Here is a 19,299-nt window from a genome sequence, read left to right on the forward strand (position 1 = left end):
GGATTGTAGCTACTCAGAGTATATTAGAAACCCTGTGCAGGCCCCTGTCAAACACCATTTTGCAGCTCAGATTAATTGGGAAAATGTGTGAGTTTTTAATCTGAGGCTTATTCCAATTCTTCGGAGCTGGTCAACACCAGGCAGTAACTCCTCACAGCGCCATCCAACCCAAGCCCACCTTGCCCTACCCAAGCAAGAGCTGCTGTCCAGCCTGGTCAAAGATCAGGAGAGAACCTGTGACTCTAAGAAAATTCAAAAATCTGCAGCATTTCAGAAGAATCAGAATTGATATGAGAGGCCAGTCTTCCAATGTAAACCCCTGTATCTAAAGGTGGTGATCTGGAACATTGTGTGGAATTCTGAAGACATCTTGTATTGCTTCTGGAAGGTCTGGATCGTTGCCCTTTCCCGGAGAGGACGCAGCCTGAGTTCCCCTTCTCATCAGTCTGCCTGAGCACTTGTGATCCAGGCAGCAACTCCGGTCTGGTTGGCAAGGTCATGTTCTCCCCTCAGCCGTGTGCATCCGGAGCCCTGGGGCACCCAGCGCGTCCAAGGATAAAATCTGTGCCCTGCTGCTGCTGAGTGCTTTGTGTCACATTTCTGGTTGGCTTGTTTGGAAAAAAAAAAGGGGGAGGGATGGAGGGAGGCTTGTTTTTCAGCTTCTCTCAGAGACCCTGTTACGTGTCATGTGGACAACAGGAAGGCCGTGTCTGCTTGAAAGAATTCACAGGATAGCTTGGCAAACGTTTGGTGACTAGAGGCTGTGATGAAGACACCGTGTGAGACGTGTCGGTAGCAGCAAAAGGAGCCCATTGGTGCAGGCTGGGTAGGTCTGAGGTTTCCATCGGCCAGGGTGTGTGGCTGCCTAAGGCCCTGCTGCTCGCTTAGCTGTTCAGTCTGCTTTCCAGCACTGCCCAGCCCTTTGCTTGCCAGCAAAGCAAGTCCACTGCCTAAATCACTATAGGCTGTAGTGTGCGTGGGAATGGAGGTGGGGGAGCCATCAAAGCGGGGTTTCCAGGTAGGATTCTCTGTTGCTTGGGATATCAGTAGCAATGAGAGGAAGAGGCTGCTGCTGCTGTGGCAGGGAGCAGGTAAATGAGACGGCTTTCTTTAAAGAAGCAGGGAGCCTTAGAGAAAGGAGGAGATGCTGAACCTGAGAAGGTCCAGGGCGGCCTGTAGAGACTGGGAAGAGAGGGTGGGTCCAGCGAGCAGCTCCAGCCTGTGCTGCCGGGCGTGGCGCCCCTGCTGCCTGCCCGGAGCAGCCCGCGGGGAAGCGGGAGCTGGGAGAGCCCAGCGCGGAGCAGCCCCTGGAGCCTCCGCGGAGCTTCGCTCTCGTGCTCTCGGGCCCCGGCTCCCTGCAGAGGCACCGGCACGGTCACGCCATGGGGCTGTGCAGGCTCTCAGAAGGCCGCTTGGTTTTGTGCCCTTTCCCTGCTTTTCACACGCATCCCCACAAAAGTTCCCCTGCTGCCTGAGCACTAAGCAGGCCCTTCTGAGCGGGGAACGGGCTGGGAGGGATGTGGCTGCTCCGGGGCTTCCGTAAGCCCAGCTGGTGCTTGTGTTTCTTCCTGCCAGGATTGCTTGGTCATATTTTTGCAATTATTAGTAGCTCTTCTTGTGTATGGAGCTGGCAGTGAATCAGAAGTCGGAGCATCCAAAATACCTCACCCCGCTAAAAGAACAGCTCCTCCCTTGGTGCCTGTCTGCAGCGCTGGTCGCTGGTTCGAGGTGGGAGCGCCGTGTGGAAGCGGCCATCAGGGCTGCCAGGTTGGAGTCTTCTCCCTTCTCCCAGGGCTGGCGGGTTGTGAACATCAGGGCTGCTCTGTGGTGGGCAGGTGCTCTGGCACTTCGGGTGGGTTTGTTACGCTGGCTCTGATCCAGCTGGCACAGGTAGATTAACAGGGACATAATGCACAGACTTAAGCAAGCCTAGCACTATTAAGTATGTAGCAGAGGTCTCCAGAGGGCTTGTACAACCCAAAGTGAAGTCCGTGTCCCCGTCTTTACTGTAGTTCACTATCTATCCTAGTTAAGTTGCAGTTTCTGCGGAGAGATCTGTCTTGTGTTGTACCCCAGTCCCTCATTTGACATTAGCACAGACCTGCCTCGAAAGACATGCTTTCCTGAGAACTTGCAGGCCAGGCAAGCGACTGCAGTTGCTGCTTTCAGTTCATGCCTCCTGTGCTGGCACTAGTCTTCGTGATTTACTGGCATTAGTCAACAGATATGAGGGGGAATTACATCTCTTGTTAGTGGGATTTGCTTCAAATTGCAGCACTGAGACTTGCGAGTTTGGGGATTTAATTGAGCTGCCTCCTCCTCTGCTCTGTTATGTGGGCAGTTCTCTTCCCACTCTGTCCTCCCAAGTCCTCTCCTAGTGCTCCGTGTGCCTGGCATTGCCACAGTTCCTCCTGGAGGCACTAAAAGGTGTTGGGGCTGAAAGATGCTGCGTGTGCTGGAGCTCATGCTGCGGTGGTGGGGAGCCCCCTGGGCCGGTGCAGCTGCTGGCGTGAACACTCTGACTCTGTCTCCTCTCTCTCTTTCTTTCTTTCCCTGCAGATGCCAGCAAGGACCATCCACAGCAGCAGGCAGGGGTGATCTGGCGGGTGACGGGCGGCTTGTTCAGCATCACCCGGGGAGCTGTTGGCGCCACCCTGGGAGGAGTTGCCTGGGTGGGCAGCAAGAGCCTGGAGCTCACCAAGACAGCGGTGACCAGCGTCCCCGCCGCTGGCGTTGGACTCGTCAAGGGCAGCGTCTCGGCGGTGACCGGCGGCGTGGGCGCCGTGGGCAGTGCCGTGGCCAGCAAAGTCCCGTTCACCGCAAAGAAGAAGGACAAAGCTGACTAATCCCCATCGCAGCTCCCTTCCAGAAGATCAACCTGCCCATGCTCTCCCCCTACACAGCACCTCTTTGAATTGGAAACAGCCGCTTTGGGGAGGGTAAAGCACCCAAGCAGACTCCTGCTCTACACCGCCTGCCTGGCTCAGGGCTCGCAGAGCCGCTGTCAATGCCTTTCACTCCCATCACCTACTGGGAACCGTCTCTACTCTGAGGACTCTGAAGCCACACTGGTCTCTGTCTTGCAGTTTGCTTCCTCCCTTTTTGCTCCTCAGAGCATAGAGGGGTGGGAGATGGTGTAAGGCTCCATCTGCCTGGAGGTGGTGAGGGATAAGGGAGGAGGAGGAAGAATTAAGCCTGGCTCAAAGTGTGGTTTATGTACTTGAATTCAGCTTCAGCTGGGGAGACAGCTCCTGAAACGCCTACCTTTGGCTCTGGGTGGTGTGTACGGGGGTTTGCGTGGGGGAGACCTGTAGAAGAAAGTCCCATTGACATTAAAGAGAGATACTGTGAAGAGGGGGAAGCCTCCGTCCTGCCCCACACCTCTTACCGTTTCTTTGCTGCATCCCACAAGCTGCTCCCAGTCATTTATGCCGTGGCTGAACTCCATCCCCCACAGAAGGAGCACTCAAGCTCAACAGAGCACCCCTGGGATGAGGCCACACAAGTGTATTACATGTCCCAAGCCATCCATCCCTCAGGCAGGTTTCCTCGGTGAGGGGCAGGGGGGTGCAATCTGCTCTGTGTCCCCATTTGGGGGAATTGCTGACCGTGGCATCCAGCAGATCACTCATACTACAGCAGGAGGTGGTGGTGCTCCACCAGTGAGAGGGGAGAGGTGCCCTCGCCATGCTGAGGCTCACTGGGGCTTGACCCCTTGAAGTCTTTGCAGTGTCCCCATCTGCAACAGGGGCGACGGCTCCCAGTCGCGCTCTTACCCCGCAGACGTCACTGGTAACTGGCTCGAGCCCCGCTCCTCTGAATGACCCTCTTGCACCAACCGCCCGCCGAGCTCTTGGTGCCGCAGAAACCCCAACACCGGCGCTCATCCGGAGTCGTGTGCAGCCACAGCCTGTCCCGTGGTGCTCACCGAGACACCACACACACGTACACACACACACACACACACACACACGCTCCGTCTCTCCAAGGTCCCCTGAAATCCTCGGAAGGAGGAAAGCCGCAGGTTCCAACATTAGCTCTGCCTTTCCTGGTTTCAGCAGGATATTAGCCTAGGTTGTTAGGTGTGGGGTGCATAGGCAAGTGAAGCAGTGTTCGTGCTGTGTTTTATAAATCTGCGTATGTGTTAGCGTGTGTATCAGTCCACAGGCATGTGTTCAGCCAGGTAAGCAAAGCTGTGCGCTGCTGCAGAGGAGTCCATGTAATCATCTTTGGCACTTCCAGCATATAGGTTTTATAGAGGGACCTGGTTGAAATAACAATCATGTTTTAGAGGGCCTTTTTCCCCTGTGTTGCCCAGCAGTGTAGTTTATTAAAACCAAAGGAATGTGAAAAATGTCCTTTCTCCCATCCTTGCTCTTAGTTTATTTTCTGCCCTGTGCTTTGGCCACTACAGCCAACTTCCTTGGTTTTCATTTCCTTTTTGAGGTCATTTTGCTTCCTGGCTGTTCTGTTATGCTCAGGACTTAAACATCATGGAATATTTAAGTACCAAAAAAACAGCCATTGTATTTTCTTGGACTTATGAAGCAGTTTTGATTCTGACCTTTATTAAATCCACATTTTGGACCTGACTTAATTTGCCTGTGCCCCTTTGCTAGGCACACAGGTGTTGGTTTCTCTCCATGCCCCTTACTGGGCAGCGGTCCTGCCATTTGCAGTGGCAAAAAGCTTCTGATCTCCACATTGTGTTTCTCTTAATAGCATGGCAGTGGCTTACCCTGCATCTCCGTTTCTGAAGGGGAAACAGCATTTGGTATGTGTGTGCGTTTCCTCCTCGTCTCTTTTGTTCTCCTGAAGGCCAAGTTGACCCAGATGCGTTGGATTTTTCTCTGAAGGCAGCAGCTTCGCATACAGATCAGGCCTTGGTGTGTGTCCGCGCCTCGCTGGGGTGCTCGTGGCAGCTAGCAAGGGCTGCAGAAATCTCGTGTGCTCTTCCTTTATCCCTACCCTGCTGCGAAGCAGGAGGGCAGTTTGCGCTGCATGGGTCTCTGCTCACTGCTTTCCCTGAGCACATCTCATTTCTTATACCAGATCACAGCCTGCCTCTCCATCCAGCTCTAGCCCCAAAGCTAAAAGCTGCCTGTGCATAACTAAGCCATCAGCAAGCCCCGAAAGGAAGATGCAGCTTCCTTCCAATGCAGACAGAAGACAGTCGTCTTCTCAACAGCCTCCCTGACTGTGAACAGAAGGAGATAGTGTTTAAGGGGCTTTCCTTCTCCCGCCACCCCTAGGCAGGCAATGAGAAGGTCATCATGCTTTGGCTGACCAGTATTGTACACAGGTCATCAGGTGGAAGAGAAGCTCTGGGCAATAAATCCTTCCCAAGCTGCTGTTTGCAGGTACTGTGTGTGCAGAGCAGGCATGGCACATTGGTAAAGGCACATTGTGGAACGCCAGGTGGATTCTAGGGTTTTCCCATGTTTTTTATGTCTAGTTTTCCCTCTCTCACTGTGTGTCCTTGTAATAAATGGACTAAAGCTCTCCGTTTGTTCTGGAACTGCCATGGCCTTCAGGGATGGCCCTGAGAAGGGGAAGGGTGAGGGGAGCTCTCAGCCCAGATCACTGTTCTTAGGCCCAGCCTATGGAGAGGTCATGGACCATAAATTTACAAAGAGGGCAAGCTAGCAGGTAGGAATATAGGATTAATCTACTTGAAAACCGTGGCCTCAGACTTCTTATCAGATATTTGGGGATATATAAACATGCAGGACTTGGACATCTCTGGGAAGTATGTCTGTGTAAGAGTACTGGGCCTCTTTGGTTGGTTCAGGTGACTCGGACCCAGGCTGCCCTTCTGTGCACTCCCCACGCCAGAGGAGAAGATTCCCCCGTAAGAACCAAGCTGCTTTCTCACAGCTCCAGTTGCAGGTTGGTAGCATCTAGATCAGGCAGGGAAGCTGTCGGTACCTGACAGATAACCCCATCTTTCTGCCTCCCCCAGGACAGATACTTCAGCCAGGTTGAGATCCAGCCCAGTCACTGGTGCAGCCCTTCTCCCACAGCCCTTTCACGGCGAGAGCACCAAACCCAACATTTGGCAGAAATCCTACTAGGTAGGAGGGGGCAGGAGAGGGGTGGAAGGTGGGGGGCCTTAGGTGGTATGGAGGAAGGAAGGAGGGCAGTGCAAAGAGGAGCAGTCTCCTGGGGATAGGGAGTAGGTGAGGTGAGACTGGTTACAGGAGGAGAGGAAGGGCCTGCAGAAGGAAGGGGAAAGTGGGAAGAATGTAGGAGAAAGAAAAGAAAAAAAGTAGAAGAATGAATGTAGGTTTTGGTATACATTGTTCCACTCCTGGCTGATACTCTGCTTCCATAGTAATGACAGATAGGAGGTGTTTCGGGTAGCTAGGTCAGGATGGGCAGAGGATGGTGCCTGGGCTGGTTGAGCTTCGTGCTTAGGCCTCAGCCGGGCTCCCGGGGGTGATCCCTGCGTGCCGGAGGCCGGGAGGCGGCCTCCAGGCAGCCCTGGGCCTTGTCCCGCCTGGGGAGCCCACGCCCAAGGCACCTGACGGGACAACTGCCTTTTCTCCCTTTTCCCTTTCCTCTTTTCCATTTACTTTTCGTAGATTTTGGTCTTGCCCCCACCCCTCTCTCCAAAGCCCTTGCTGAGATCTTCATTAGAGCTGGGAGGGCAGAGAGGGTGACTCCGCGCCCGCAGCTCGGCTGGCTGAGAGAAGTGCACGTCTTCCACCCCTTCCTCCCCTTGTGTTTTGTGTGTGGAAAAACTGAACCCACCTCTTTTCCTCTGGATTCCCTCGTTCCCTGGCTCTTGTTCCTGCGAGTGGGTTCTTTCTATGTCTCCATTGCAAAGTCAGCCTTGTTGAAACACCAGGTCGTGGGTAAACATGGAGATGGACGGAGAGAGCCACAGAGCTGCTGGGACCCGTCTCTGCTTCTGTGTGAGCCTGGGAGCCTTTTGGAAACCCTGAGCTGTCACTGTGGCCACATTGTCCCGTGCACGGGGCTGGGCTCCAGAGAACACTTTTGTTCTTCATCATTTCATTGTCTGTAATTGGTTTCTTACTGAATTTGTTTGCTTGGTTTGTTTTGCAGTGTGTTTCTGGGAATATTCTGCATCTCTGTATTTTAATTACAGTAAAATTTGAGGATAAAAACCTTTGTTACGCTCGTTCTTGTTTCCAGTGGGGGAAAATGAGCAGAGGAACTGCAACTCAACAAAGATATTAGAGATTCCTTGAGAAATCAGATCTCTCCCCTAAGGGCTCTAAGCGAGGCACTGAGCAGGGCTGAATCTCAGTCCTTGCTTAAACTAGGACATGGCTTTCCACCATGATTCGCAAGCCGTTTTGTTGCTAGCGCATTTACTGATTGAAGTGGTGAGAACAGCCTGGGTAAGACTTTTAAGCTCAGTCCCTAGCTTTGTCTTGAAGACCTTTGTGTGTGAGGTCTTTTGCGTCGGAGGAAGGCTGGCGTAGGCTCCCGAAGTGGGATGCTGGCACGTGAGGATGGGAAATTCTGCCTTTGCAGCTGCTGTCTCTGCAGGTGCTGGGATGAGGGCTGCTTGTCGCAGCCGAGGAGGTGCAGGGGAGCCCGCAGCAGCCCTTGGCGGGCGATGCCGCGCTGGTGGTGACCGTGAGGCACCCGCTGCGCCCGGCTGAGTGCTGCAGCCTTGGGGACGCAGGGCCGGGGTGAGGCAGGGCGCCAGCAGCCGGGCATTTGGGAAGCGCTGACAAAGGGATTAATTTAGTAACTAATAACAGGGCAATCAAGCCATTTATGGGGCTGGTGTTTTCCTGCCAGCAGTTTCGTAATGCGCACCAGCACTGCTGAAGCTGGTGGCTCTGAAGCCCTGTTGCTCGGCCCGTGGCGCCCTTGCTGGCCGCCTTGTGCCCGCAGCAGGGGTACCCAGGAGCCACGGGGCCCCACGCATCCCCCTTCCCTCCAGGAGAGGCAGCCTGAGCACCACAGGGCCAGGCAACGACCTCTTAGGCGCCGCATTAGCAGGTTTGGCAGCAGAAGAGGTGGTGGGGAAGGCACTTTCTGCAGTGACTGTGGGTAGCAGGAGCAAAAGCAACTGCTGTTGCTGCCGCTGCTGCTGCTGTTGCACGTGTGGCCCCAAGGAAGGCGAGTGCAGCAGGCAGGTGCTCCCAGAGCTGCATGGCAGCACCAGACAGCACAGCCAGTTTGGCACATGCACCCCCACACCACAGAGGGGACCATCAAATGTGCCACCTTGGCTGAGCTTTTCCCCTCACCCTGCCCAGCTGGAGCAGGTTTTCACTGTTAAGCTGGTTTGCAAAATGCTGCTAATGAGCTGATGTGCAGCAGCAACAGCAGTACCTGTCCTTGTTAGGGTTAGGGAGGGGAAAAGGGCTCCTGGGGAGCTGCCTGGGGCTGCTGCTTTCCCTGCTCTGTGCCAGGCTGTGTGTGGCAGTGGCTGGCACCAGCTTCCCCCCTGCTGCTTCAGGGTCCAGGCTCAGCCCCTTTCCCAAACAGGGCCTTGGGCTGGGAGTCAATGGGCAGCAGCTCTTGGGAGAAGCCTTTGGTGAGGAAAGCTGCTCTAGGCAGGTGGCCCAGGCTCTCTGGTGATGAGAGAGGGCCCTGCTGCCGCTCAAGTCTGGGAGCACCGAGCTGGGTGAGCCCACTGCATCCAGGGCTCCTCAGGATGTGCTCTAGGCCCCCAGCCTAATCACTGGCACTTGCTTCTGTGGGACGCGTCCTAGGGACTGAGCTGTTTGGAGGGCTTTGCATGTGTCCTGTAGAGCTGGAGAGGCTGTCCAGCTGCTTCCTCAGGTAAGGTGCAAACAGAGATTGATGAAACGTGTGCTTGGCCCCCACTCCTCTGCTGACACCGACCCTGTGTGTGCTCCCATTCCTGCTGCTCCTGGCCTTGCTCAGCCCACAGCCCCTGCGAGGCAGGAGCCGGGTCCCGCTCCTCAAGCCCACAAGGTGCCTGGCACGCGGGGCCCTGTCTCGGCTGCCAGCAGGAGCCTCGCAAAGGCAACAAGTGCATTTGCTCTGTTACCTTTCTCATAGTTTTCATGCTGGCAGTTTAATGACGTGAACTTTCACGCTGTTTTCCGGGGGCAGAGCCCTGCTATGCTCTGTGCCCGGTGTCAGGCTCGAGGCTCGCGGAGGCTGGCGGTGGGGCGCTCCGTGGGCGAGCCTTGCAGCGAGCCCCCCGCCACCACGCGGGCCGGCACCTTCTCGGCTCTGTAAATAACCACAGGGGCTCACTTTTGGCTTAACTAGTTGCATTTTTACACACTTCAGGTTCAAACATGCACATGCCGAAGGGGTTGTGTTCGCTCCCCCCACAGTCCTGCCCTGTCCCCCTCCTGCACGTTGTAGGAGACGGGTATGTCTGGAAAGACTGACGTCTGCCTATTGGTGCATCCACCCCGGCTGTGATTACTGAGGTGGTTCAGTTGAATTTCACCCCCCACCCAGGTCAGTTTTATTGCACTCTTTTATTTACAGAAAACACAGAAATAAAGCATTAAATGTGTTGGGGTTTTTACCAAACTGCCCAATCATTTTTTTTCTTCCTTTTGTGTTTTTTTCTTTTTTTTTTTTTTTTCTTTTTGGCACAAAGAAATATCACAGGTGTTACCAAACAACCAGCTATCAGCAACTGACCAACTGCCCAGCCCAATAACATGACTTAAACAGACAGATATATCGAACTGAGACTGAAAGCAAGGAGGTTGTTCCACATTCAGTGACCAGTTTAACTTGCTCACCGGAGGACAAGGGGAGTTATTCTGGAGGGGACAACATCATTCATAAATTATATTTATATTTACCTCTTACATTGTAAAAGTAAACAGTGCAAAAGTACAGTACCCCAGGTACCCTTTCGGTTTGGAAAGCTTGACGGTTGTCTTTTACATTTTGTGTGTGTTTTGTAAACATTGTTACCCATCCACAGTTCTAGCTCTTGCTCGGAGAGACCCGGTTCCTCTTGCATCCGAAGCGTGTCGTGAGAGGTGGCACCCGCTTCCCCCGGCCTCTGCTCAGAGAGCCCCGCTCGCGATTTAGTGCAAATTTTGGAGAGAGAAAAAGACAAAAGAGAGAAGGGAAGGGAACGAATCAAAAGAAAACAAAATAAGGCAACAGTTAGAAACAGTCCGTATCAAAAATAGGGCCTGCCGTGCCGGGGCTGCCTTAGGAGAAGGGCAGGAAGTCTCTGTCTTCCACGAGGCTGACGGAGAGGTTTTTGAGCTCCTCCTCGGAGGCGGCCGCTCGGTAGCCGAGCTGCGCCAGCACCGGCTGGCAGGCGCGCTGGGTGAATGCCACGATCTCGTAGGACAGCCGGAACCGCCACTTCTCGGCCGTCGCCGCCGAGTTTCGCACCGTCCCGTACTTGTGTTTGGACGAGGACCGGTCTCCTCGCGTGTTGTTCTGGATCCAGCGCTCCACGTTGCTGTCCATGGGGATGCCCAGGAAATCGTAGATCTCCTCGGTCTTTTTCATGGGGTTCCTGGCCAGGTCTTCGTACCTCACCAGCATGTATTTGCCTTTGAGCCACGGCGGCCGGGTGAGGCCGGTGGAAACGGAGTTCCAGAAGTCCTCGCACACTGTGGTGAGCTGCGTCACGTCCAGGTTGTACGGCTTCCTGCCGGTGCCGTCCCAGATCCTCCAGAGCCGGTAGGTGTCCCGGAAAGTCTCACTCCGGGATGCCAGGATCCCCCGGGGATCCCTCACCAGCTGGATGACCTTCAAGTTCAGCCGCGGGTCCTCCACCAGGGCCCGGAGGTCGCTGACCTCGGGCACCCGCACCGTTTTGATGGCAACGTGCCCATGCTCTCTGCAGGACTCGGTGGCCAGCGTCAGGTTCAAGGTACCGCATTTCTTCACGCAGTCCCCTTCCTCCAGGTGGAGATCGACGGCTCCCAGGGACTCGCAGACGGGAGGGGAGCACAGCGCCTTGCTGGCCCCTCTGCGGAAGAGCCGGTCGGTGGTGTGGTTGACGGGCTGGGGCTTGATGTAGTTCTCCAAGAAGTAGAGGTCACAGTCGTACAGGCTCCTCAGCAAGTCTCGGCTGGCCCCCAGCATGACCCGCCTGTCTGTGGTGCTCTTGCTCTGGGTCAGCTTTGGGATCAGCGTGTACTGGACATGGTAGAGGGGCTCGAATAAATAGAAGACATCAAAGTGCTGGTTGAAGAGCTGTCCAACGAAAGAGGAGCCGCTGCGGGTGGTGGCGAGGATGAGGATGTGTGTCTTCCTGGAGAGGTTATATGCAAAAGTGGGGCTCTCATCGCATAGCCTGTCAGCTGCGTCAGCGTCCTGGCTCAGGCTGCAGTTCACGGGGTTGGGGATGGGGCAGCTGTGAAAGGACTTGGCGGTGAAGGTCCGGATTGCTGTGTACTGGATCGCAATGGATGCCAAGGCTAGTAGGAGGACAGCCTTCCAGGAACATTGCATGGCTGGTCACCTTCATAGGGCTTCTTCACGGGTTGTCTTGGTGTCTGCAACCCAACAGAGAAGTCACCGGTTGAGTGAGGAACTCCAGGTAGGAACTCCTAATCTTTCTAACACTGAGTGCACCACCAAATGCCCTCCCATGCTGCAACACATCGTACAGCACTGCGTGGATCCCCAGCATAGCCTTACTTCAGCAGAAGGAAGGACCAGCAACAACATGGCCAACCTGGATGTCATCCCCAGGGACTGCCTCCTCCCAGGCTAGGGACATATGGAAGTCATGCGCCCCACAGTTCAGCCCAGGCCCTGTGGCCCTGGCAGAGGGGGTTGGAGCCCAATGGTCATCCTATGCATGTACCTCCATCCAGCTACTGAGCAAACTACTCCTCAGCCACAAGCCAATTGTCCCCCCCCCATCAAGCGGTGCCTTTTACACCCAGGCTGGGAGCCATGGGAAGATGAGGGCAGGGGATCCTGCCAGATGCTGCCTGCAGAGGTTCTTCTGGAGTCCCCAGTCCTGGCGGCGTGAGGCACGGCCTGAGTGGGCCAGGGCCTGCCCGGGCCAGGGGCTGCCCGCCTCGGGAGAGAGTGGCCATGTGTGTACAGGGCTGTGAGCATCTCTGCAGGCAAGGCCAGCTCCGTAAAGGAGCTTCCAGGGGCATGGAGCAGCCGGAGCGCTGCAGCGGGAGCCGCAGCCCCATCCCAGATGCCAGCCCCAGGTGCCCCAAGCCCTGAGCTGGCTGTTGCAGATGGGCATGGCTCGGCTGCAGGTGCTGCCCCTACACAGTGGGGGCATGGTGGGGATGGCAGTACTACAGAGGGGCACATGAGAAACTGCATCTCCTCCATCCTCTGTCTGCAACTGCAGTTCTTCCTCTGGCACAAAGCATTGGGCTTGTGTTCCTGAGAAGGACAGCAGGAAAACAAGGAGAACATATTTCTCCTTTTCTCCTAAGTAGAAGTCCCTCTTCTATGGGAAGTAAAATGCCATACACTTATGTATTCCAGAAACTGGCATTTGGGCCAAGAAAGAGAGACTCATAACCGGTTTCAAAACCTCCAGGTCCCTGATGAGCCTCTTCCTCCGCTACCTGGGATTTGCACTGGGGAGATTTGTCTCTTCACAGAAGTAGGACTCCAGCCTCACATGGACCACAGCATGTGTAACAAGGAGCACCCAAATACCAGTATTCCGTCCAGGTGATCACCTTTCCCTACCCTGGACAACTAGAAAATGAAAGGAAAGCTACAGTGCCCCTTCCACAGTCAGCCTGGAGAACAAGCTCCATGCAGGACTGTGAGGTGGTGGCAGCTCAAGGGCAGCACCGTGTCTTCCTCAGCAACCTCCCTGTCTGTAGCTGCCAGGTAACGCCCAAAGCTTCCGCTGGGAGAAGCTGCCCGGGAGGTGGTTGCAGAGGAGCGGGCAGAGCACAGGAGGATGTGAGCTTGTCTAAAGAGAGAGCAGTTGTGTTTGGGGAGGAAAGCCTGGGGAGCCAGGGCATGGAAACCAGAGAAGCTCTGCCTAGGTTCTCTCTTGCCCACTCCTCTTTCCTCCCATGTGTTTTCCCCATGCACATGCTTCTCTGTGCCTGCCTTCCACAACCAAAGCCATGGGAAAAGACCCAAGCATCCCTGCTCCTGTCTCGGCAGGGCCCTTCCTTCCCATAGGATCTTTGCCACAGCTGCTTCCTCCTCACGCCTCTTGCTTGCTGTAGACACCCAGGACAAGCTCCAGGCCCTCCCACAGCTCGCAGTTGCTCCAGGCCCTGCTCGTCCCTCCAGCTCGTGGGGGCCACGGAGCAGGGTGGGATTGCAGAGCCCTTGCTGAGCTCACGCAGGCACGTGGGCAGGGTCGGCTTCAGTGTGTGGAGCCTCAAGCCCAGAGCTGGAGGGTATTGAAAAACAGGGACTTTAGGACATTGAAATTCCTGGCAGACCTGGCAAAGCACAGAGTTCCTGGAGCTTTTTCCCCAGAGAGGCTGCAGCAGCTGGCACAACATGACGTATCCGTCTCCTCGATGTGCCCAGCTCTCAGGAGAGACCTCGTCAACCAGAGTGACACCACGAGCAGTGGCAGCGGGGGCTGCTCTGACCCACAGGTGAGCTAGAAAGCTTTTTTCCTTTTCCTTTTTTTCTCTTTTTTTTATTGTTATTATTATTTATCAGTTGTTCCCAGCTCCTCCACTATCCTCAAATGTATGGGGGTGCAGGGGGAGGAAATCACATCCATCTTCCCCCCGTACCAGTTGCTTTCCCCTGGGCTGCCAGCAAAGGGGGTTGGGAGAGCAGGAGTCAGACACCTGCCTGCTGCTGCTCCCAGCCCTGTCCGGGGTTGCCCACACTGCAGAGGGGAGACCGGGCCCCAGGGTTCCCATGGGATGTTTTGTCCCTTGGAGAAAGGGCTGGCTTGCAAGGCTTTTCTCAACCTCTCACAGCAGCACTTTGTCCAGGGTTTGTTTTCTTGTTTTGCCAGGTGGTGTTAAGTCTCCTCAAGCTCTTCCCTGCACTCACTGTCTTGCTGTTCAGCTCCCAGCTCACTGTTCCCAGGACAGGACAGGACAGTCCCTGCTTGCCTCTTTGCTCCTCTTTGAAGTGGACGTTGCAGAGTGGGGACTCTTTCCTGCTCTCTAGTGCTGGCCAGCCAAACTGCACCGCGCAGACAAGATCCCAGCTCTCACTCCTTGCTGTGCTGCCGCTGGATGTGGGAGCACATGGATGCCTGATGTGCAGGGATGTGGCAGATCCCTGCCCTGGCCGCGCTACAGGAGGTGGCCAGAGACTGGGTGCCTCCTTGGTGGCAGCTCTGGCCAGGTTGCTGGCTGCAAGGGGTTTCCAGGTCTGCCTCCGAGTCTCTTCTTCAGCAGGCAGACAAGGGGAGATCTGCTCTCCCCTGAGAGCACATGCAAAAATACCACACAATTTCAGCCTTGACTGCCCGTCATCACCACGTGCCCTGCCTGTCTTGCCGTACTGCAGCCAGAGGCAGACCAGAGTTTGGGAGAAGGGTTCCCTCCCTGCTGTGTCATCAGTGGCTCCTAAAGGCAACGGGAAACTCCTTTTGGGCTGCAGCCTGGTTCTCCTGCCTCCCTCCATGGCTGTGTGTGTCGCCAGGGAAGCAGTTACGCTCAGCCCACGTCTTGCCCTTGGTGTCTTGCAGCTGGGGCTCTCTCAGGACGATGATCACCAGCTGCACCACTCAGGACCAGGCCAAGATGGCAAGTGTGAGACCTGCTCCCTTTCACGGATCCACTGCTGTCCTGGGATGGACTGCATGAACCCAGCCTGCCTACAGCAACCTGCGAGGAGCAGGTGGCCCTGGTGGGGAACGTGTGCTGAGATGGCAGCTTGTGCTGGCCAGCTGAGGGGCTGGGGATACGCGGCTCCCCGAGCAGGCTGGCCGCGCCCCAGCTCTGCGCTCCCCTGCCCTAGGGCACTGCTGCTTGAAACACAGCAGGCCTGGGCACCTGGGAGCTGCTGGTAAGACTGAATATCACTTCCACTCATGCTCTGCGTCTCCGCTCTGCTCTTTTGGACAAATGCAGTGCCTGCAGCCAAGCTGCTGTAAAGCACCTGGGAAAGAGGAGGTGTGTATGGATCCACATGGTTCAGACCAGGCTTGCTGAACTGCGTGTTTGCAGGGGACATATTTCAGGAGGATGTCTCCCACATGCACGTTCAGCAAGGACACAGCTTACTCTCCCATTCTTGCCCTGAGGGACCTTCCTCTTAAAACTGGCCTCTTCCTGTTCAGGCACTGATACCAGGGCCAGCTTTCCAGATCAGCAGCTGGAACGTGGGCTGTGTCCACGTGAGGCCGGAGCCTGTGTTTGAAAGTCCCTCGCGAGGCACTCGCTCTTTCAGCCACACAGCCCAGCGCTGTGCTTGCGACCACGGGACTCATCTCAAATGCTGGTCTGGCAGATGTTTCTGCCCCATAGGGTGCTTTAAGACAAAAATCTCTCTCTGCAGCTCAGCTCCAACAAAGATGAGGACCTGATACAGGTTCAAAGGATAGGAGCTGAGCCTAGCGGGTCCCTCCAAGCCAATGGGGCTACAATGGACAGAGCAGTTGGTGGAGGAGGAGTAACTCCTACCCTCCAGCTCCCTCCAGCTCATGGTGATGCTGGAGCGGGCTGGAGCCAGGACAGGCCCCATTGGACAAGAGACATTGAGGAGAGGAGCGAGTCTGCAACTTTGTGCCTGCTGCCCACGCTGCCAGCGTGGGGCACACACGGACTTGCCTGGCTGTGTGTTGGGACGATGGGCTTGCCCTGCCACCCCTGTGCTGCATCCCTGCAGCCCTCAACACTGCAGCATCCCCACCGCCGTGGGACGTGCGGGCTGTGACAGCGACAGCAGCTACCAGGTGCAGGACAGAAGGTACCAGTACGGTGTGCGCAGGCCCCGGCAGGCAAGCACGGTGCTGCCCTGGCACTGCCCTGGGGCCCGCGGTGCTGCAGTCACCTGGGCTCCCCGCTCTCCTCAGGGGACACGCGGCATCTGGCAATGGGCTCTGGGCGCTGCGGGAGGCGGCCTGTGCCCGGCTCGGAGACAGCAGTGCTCAGGCTTCCGTTCCTGTGCCTGGCTCGGGGACAGCAGTGCTGCCTGACGGGGCAGCTGCTCAGCCCTTCCTCTGCCCTGCCTGGCTCCCGGGCCGCGAGCAGAGAGGAGGGACCAGGCAGGACGGCAGCACAGCCTCCCCGCCACTGAACAGCGGCAGGCACCCAACCACCTGCCTTCCTCCTCCTCCTCCTCCTGCACGGAGTCTGTGCTGCTCCAGGGAGGACGAGCAGGCAAGAAGCCAGCAAGACAGCCCAGGCGTGCAGGGGAGATGGGAGGCAATGTATTAAGCTGAACGGCATCCGTGAGTCACGGCGCGCAGAGCAGCAAGCGCGGCCGGCCAGGCGCAGCACAGCGCAGCGCAGGGAGCCCCCGAGGAGATGCCAAGGGCTCTCGCTTTAGGGACCGTCTTCCTGGACTTGATGGGAATGACCTGCTTTTGTAGCTGCGTAACGGGGAAGCGGTGCTTGAGGCTGCTGCCGCTAAGGCATGAGGCAGGAGGGACCAGGTCAGGCTGGTGCAGGGTTTGCTGTGAGACGCAGGCAGCGTCCCCTCTGAAAGCCAGGGGGCTCGGCTCAGCTGGGCTCAGCTCAGCCCAGCTTGGCTTGGCTCAGCTCAGCCCGGCTCAGCAGGCACCCGCGGGGCAGCGGGGTCGCTTTGTCAGGCCCGGGCTGCTGCTGCAAGGGAAGGGCGCCCACTGTTCTGCCCATGGCAGGAGCCCCTGGGGAAGCCCCTCATGGCCCCGGCAGCCGGGAGGGGGCTCGGTGGGGAAGGGGCAGGGGCTGTGGGGCAGCACGCACGGCCCTGCCAAGTGCCCCTGCCCTGTCCCGGGCACCGCTACCCCTATAACGCTACCCCTATAACAGCATGTGGGCGAGCCAGCCTGTTTCCATGGAAACCGCTCCGTGACTCAGGACGTGGGGACCAGCGGGGAGCGGGCGGGAGCAGCAGACACCCAGGGAGGCTCCTGGGGGTGCCAGAGCTGGAGCGGGGTGGGACGCGGCCCTAGGGGCACAGGGCAGCACCGCACGGCAAAGCCGCCCCGGGAGCCAGGAGCCAAGAGCTCTCAGCCGACACGCGCGTTACTGCAGCACCGGGCAGCCGGCACTGCAGCACGCGGAGCCGGGCACCGCTTCCCCACCTGCCTCCTCGCAGGCAGCCCCCTTGGCCGCCCCACGATGGAGCCCCGGGGCCGGCACCAACTGCAGGGCTCAGGGCGCTCAACTCCAGAGGCTGCTGCTCTTGCCTCACAGCCCCTTCCCTCCATCCGCGCCGCGGGCCGGCGCAGAGCCCCGGCTGGTCCCTCGCAGCAGTTCCCCTTCCCACGCGGGCGCCGCAGCCTGGCCGCGGGGCCTCCCTGCCGCATGGCTCAGCCCGCGCAGCCCCGCGCGCTGCCGGGCTACGTCGCTGCCCAGGCACGGACATGAAGTTGCGGGATTGCACAGCCGCTCTCTGCCAGGTGCCGCGGGCACGGCCCTGCTGCTGCCCAGCGTCTGCCTGCCCAGGAAAGGCTCTACCTCATAAAACCCGTTGCGAGCGCCGAGCTGGGGCGGGCAGGCTCTGCACCGGGAGTTAGGACAAACATCCCGCTCGGTGGCAGCGGCTTAGTCACACTTGTGCCTGCAAAGCCCTACGGCACAGCCTGCCCACCCCAGAGACAGGGGCAGGCAGCCCTAGGGGAAGGGTGAGCGCTGGGAAAATCAGCGCTAGAAGAGCAGCCAGGGACAGTCCCTGTCCCCCCTCACCCGAGGCAGTACCAGCTCTGAGCTGCGCAGGGGCCCAGGGAGCAAGGGCGATCTCTGCCCCTCGCCCTGCACACAGCGGGGCAAACGCGAGACCCTGGAGGGTGGGAGGGAGCCTCCAGCCGCCCCCCAATTCAGCTTCACAGACTACAGCGCTCCCCCAAGGGTGACCATAGGGACCCACGCTGCTCTGCTCCTCTGCTCCCCACACATACCCCATGCCGACCATAGGGACCCACGCTGCTCTGCTCCCCACCCGTACCCTCTCGTGGCACTTTGCTAAAGAAGGCACTGGACACCAATCCTCAAACTACTCCTAACCCCATTCCCTTACCTCTCTCCTTCCCTGTCTGTGTTTGGGCAGACTACGGGGTCCTGTGCACTGAACGATGCAACCGGCCGGCTGCTGCCCGCTGTGGCCGGCACTTAGAGCAGCGTGGGGGCTTCAGCCGGGTCGTGGCTGTTTTCTCCTGGCGCTCAGCATACACGCTTCAAGTTAATTAATCACTCACCAGCAACTAATGCCAACCCCAGCCAATCCCAGAGTTTTCTTATCGCAGCATCCGCCTGTGTCTGTTTATCCCTCATCTGCTGAACCGCATCTGCCTTTCGGAGGATGTGACTGCCTGGATAAACCTGATATGATTTCTTGTGATCTCCATCTTCCTCCGAGGCATCCAGCACTCTGTGCACGCTCACTCCCTCAAGAACTCCCCTGGCAGGAGCTAGAAGACTCTTTTCTTGAAGAACGCTCTCATTCTCCACCTCAAAATACCCTCTTTGTGTGGTACCAAGCACACAGCTATGTCAAGAGCTCAAGCCTGTGCACAGCTTTCCTGCAGGAATGCTCCATGCAATAGCATGGGTGAGCCTACTCTAGGAGATCTTCTCACCCTTCTAACAGCAGCTGCCTACATCCTCCCGGCAGTTTATCAGACCCCTCTAAAGTCTAAGAGCAGACGCCCCGGTGCATGATCTAGCTCACACGCAGCCTCGTAAGAGGGCAGGGCGCCTGGCCCCCCTCTTGCCATTTGGGACTTACTCAGTTGTTCCAGGCAGCCAGGCTCCCTCGCGAAATAGCACAAGTTTCCTTGCAGCTCATTTCCACCACCGTGCTGCAGATGACGAGCGGGTGCTTCACCCCAGCCCCAGGAGCAACTCCAAACTTGAACGTGCAGCGAGTTCACAGCCTGGCACGGGGACCCTGCCCAGAGCGCGGTCAGTCTAGCACAGATGGGGAAAGAGCAGGCGAAAAAAATCCCTTGGAGCGTGAGCAGCGCTCCCGGCGACATTCCCCACGGGAAGTTTGCGGCATGAAAGGGGCATGGGCAGAGGCCGGGGGAGCAGGCGGGGGCCCGGGTCGCGGGCCGGGGCTGCGGAGCGGGGTTCGCGCTGCCCCCGCGGCGCTGCGCGGCAGCTCCGCGCACCGCGCGGCCCCTTCCCTGCCCTTCCCTGCCCTTCCCTGTCCTGCCCGCGCCGCCCTCCCGCCGCGTCCCGCCCGCGGGCGCCCCTTACCTGGCGGAGCCGGCGGGACCCCCGGTGCGGCTCGGGGGGCTCTCAGCGCCGCGAGGCTCCCGGCAGCCGCGGCTCG

At 57.6% G+C, this 19,299-nt stretch overlaps 2 protein-coding genes across 3 annotated transcripts; one reads left to right on the forward strand and one right to left on the reverse strand.

Annotated features, from left to right (window-relative positions):
• Window positions 1-1,517: 1,517 nt before the first annotated feature.
• Window positions 1,518-5,814, forward strand: LOC112942476 (transmembrane protein 263-like). Its single transcript, XM_026033419.1, has 2 exons — window positions 1,518-1,539; window positions 2,560-5,814. Exons 1-2 carry the CDS (start codon window positions 1,518-1,520, stop codon window positions 2,844-2,846), a joined length of 309 nt encoding a protein of 102 aa, XP_025889204.1. The 3' UTR covers window positions 2,847-5,814.
• A 3,840-nt stretch (window positions 5,815-9,654) lies between these two features.
• CHST1 (carbohydrate sulfotransferase 1) lies at window positions 9,655-19,274 on the reverse strand. 2 transcript variants are annotated; one of them, XM_026033469.1, is made up of 3 exons: window positions 19,224-19,274; window positions 18,751-18,932; window positions 9,655-11,450 (listed from the first exon to the last, which is right to left on the reverse strand). In XM_026033469.1, the coding sequence occupies exon 3, from the start codon at window positions 11,404-11,406 to the stop codon at window positions 10,147-10,149; it is 1,260 nt and encodes a 419-aa protein (XP_025889254.1). In that variant the 5' UTR covers window positions 11,407-11,450; window positions 18,751-18,932; window positions 19,224-19,274; the 3' UTR covers window positions 9,655-10,146. The 2 variants fall into 2 exon arrangements, with proteins under 2 accessions (XP_025889254.1, XP_025889255.1); XM_026033470.1 differs by lacking the exon at window positions 18,751-18,932.
• Window positions 19,275-19,299: the final 25 nt, after the last annotated feature.

The sequence above is a fragment of the Nothoprocta perdicaria genome, unplaced genomic scaffold (assembly GCF_003342845.1).
Source record: "Nothoprocta perdicaria isolate Ctin4 unplaced genomic scaffold, notPer1 scaffold_129, whole genome shotgun sequence".
Taxonomy (NCBI): Eukaryota; Metazoa; Chordata; class Aves; order Tinamiformes; family Tinamidae; genus Nothoprocta; species Nothoprocta perdicaria.

Excerpts from the sequence above, each read along its gene's own strand:
- LOC112942476 (XM_026033419.1), top strand. The coding sequence starts at position 1,518 with ATGTGGCTGCTCCGGGGCTTCC. Across the intron at positions 1,540-2,559 it reads GTGGCTGCTCCGGGGCTTCC|ATGCCAGCAAGGACCATCCA; the intron begins GTAAGCCCAGCT and ends CTTTCCCTGCAG.
- CHST1 (XM_026033470.1), bottom strand. The coding sequence starts at position 11,406 with ATGCAATGTTCCTGGAAGGCTGTCCTCCTACTAGCCTTGGCATCCATT.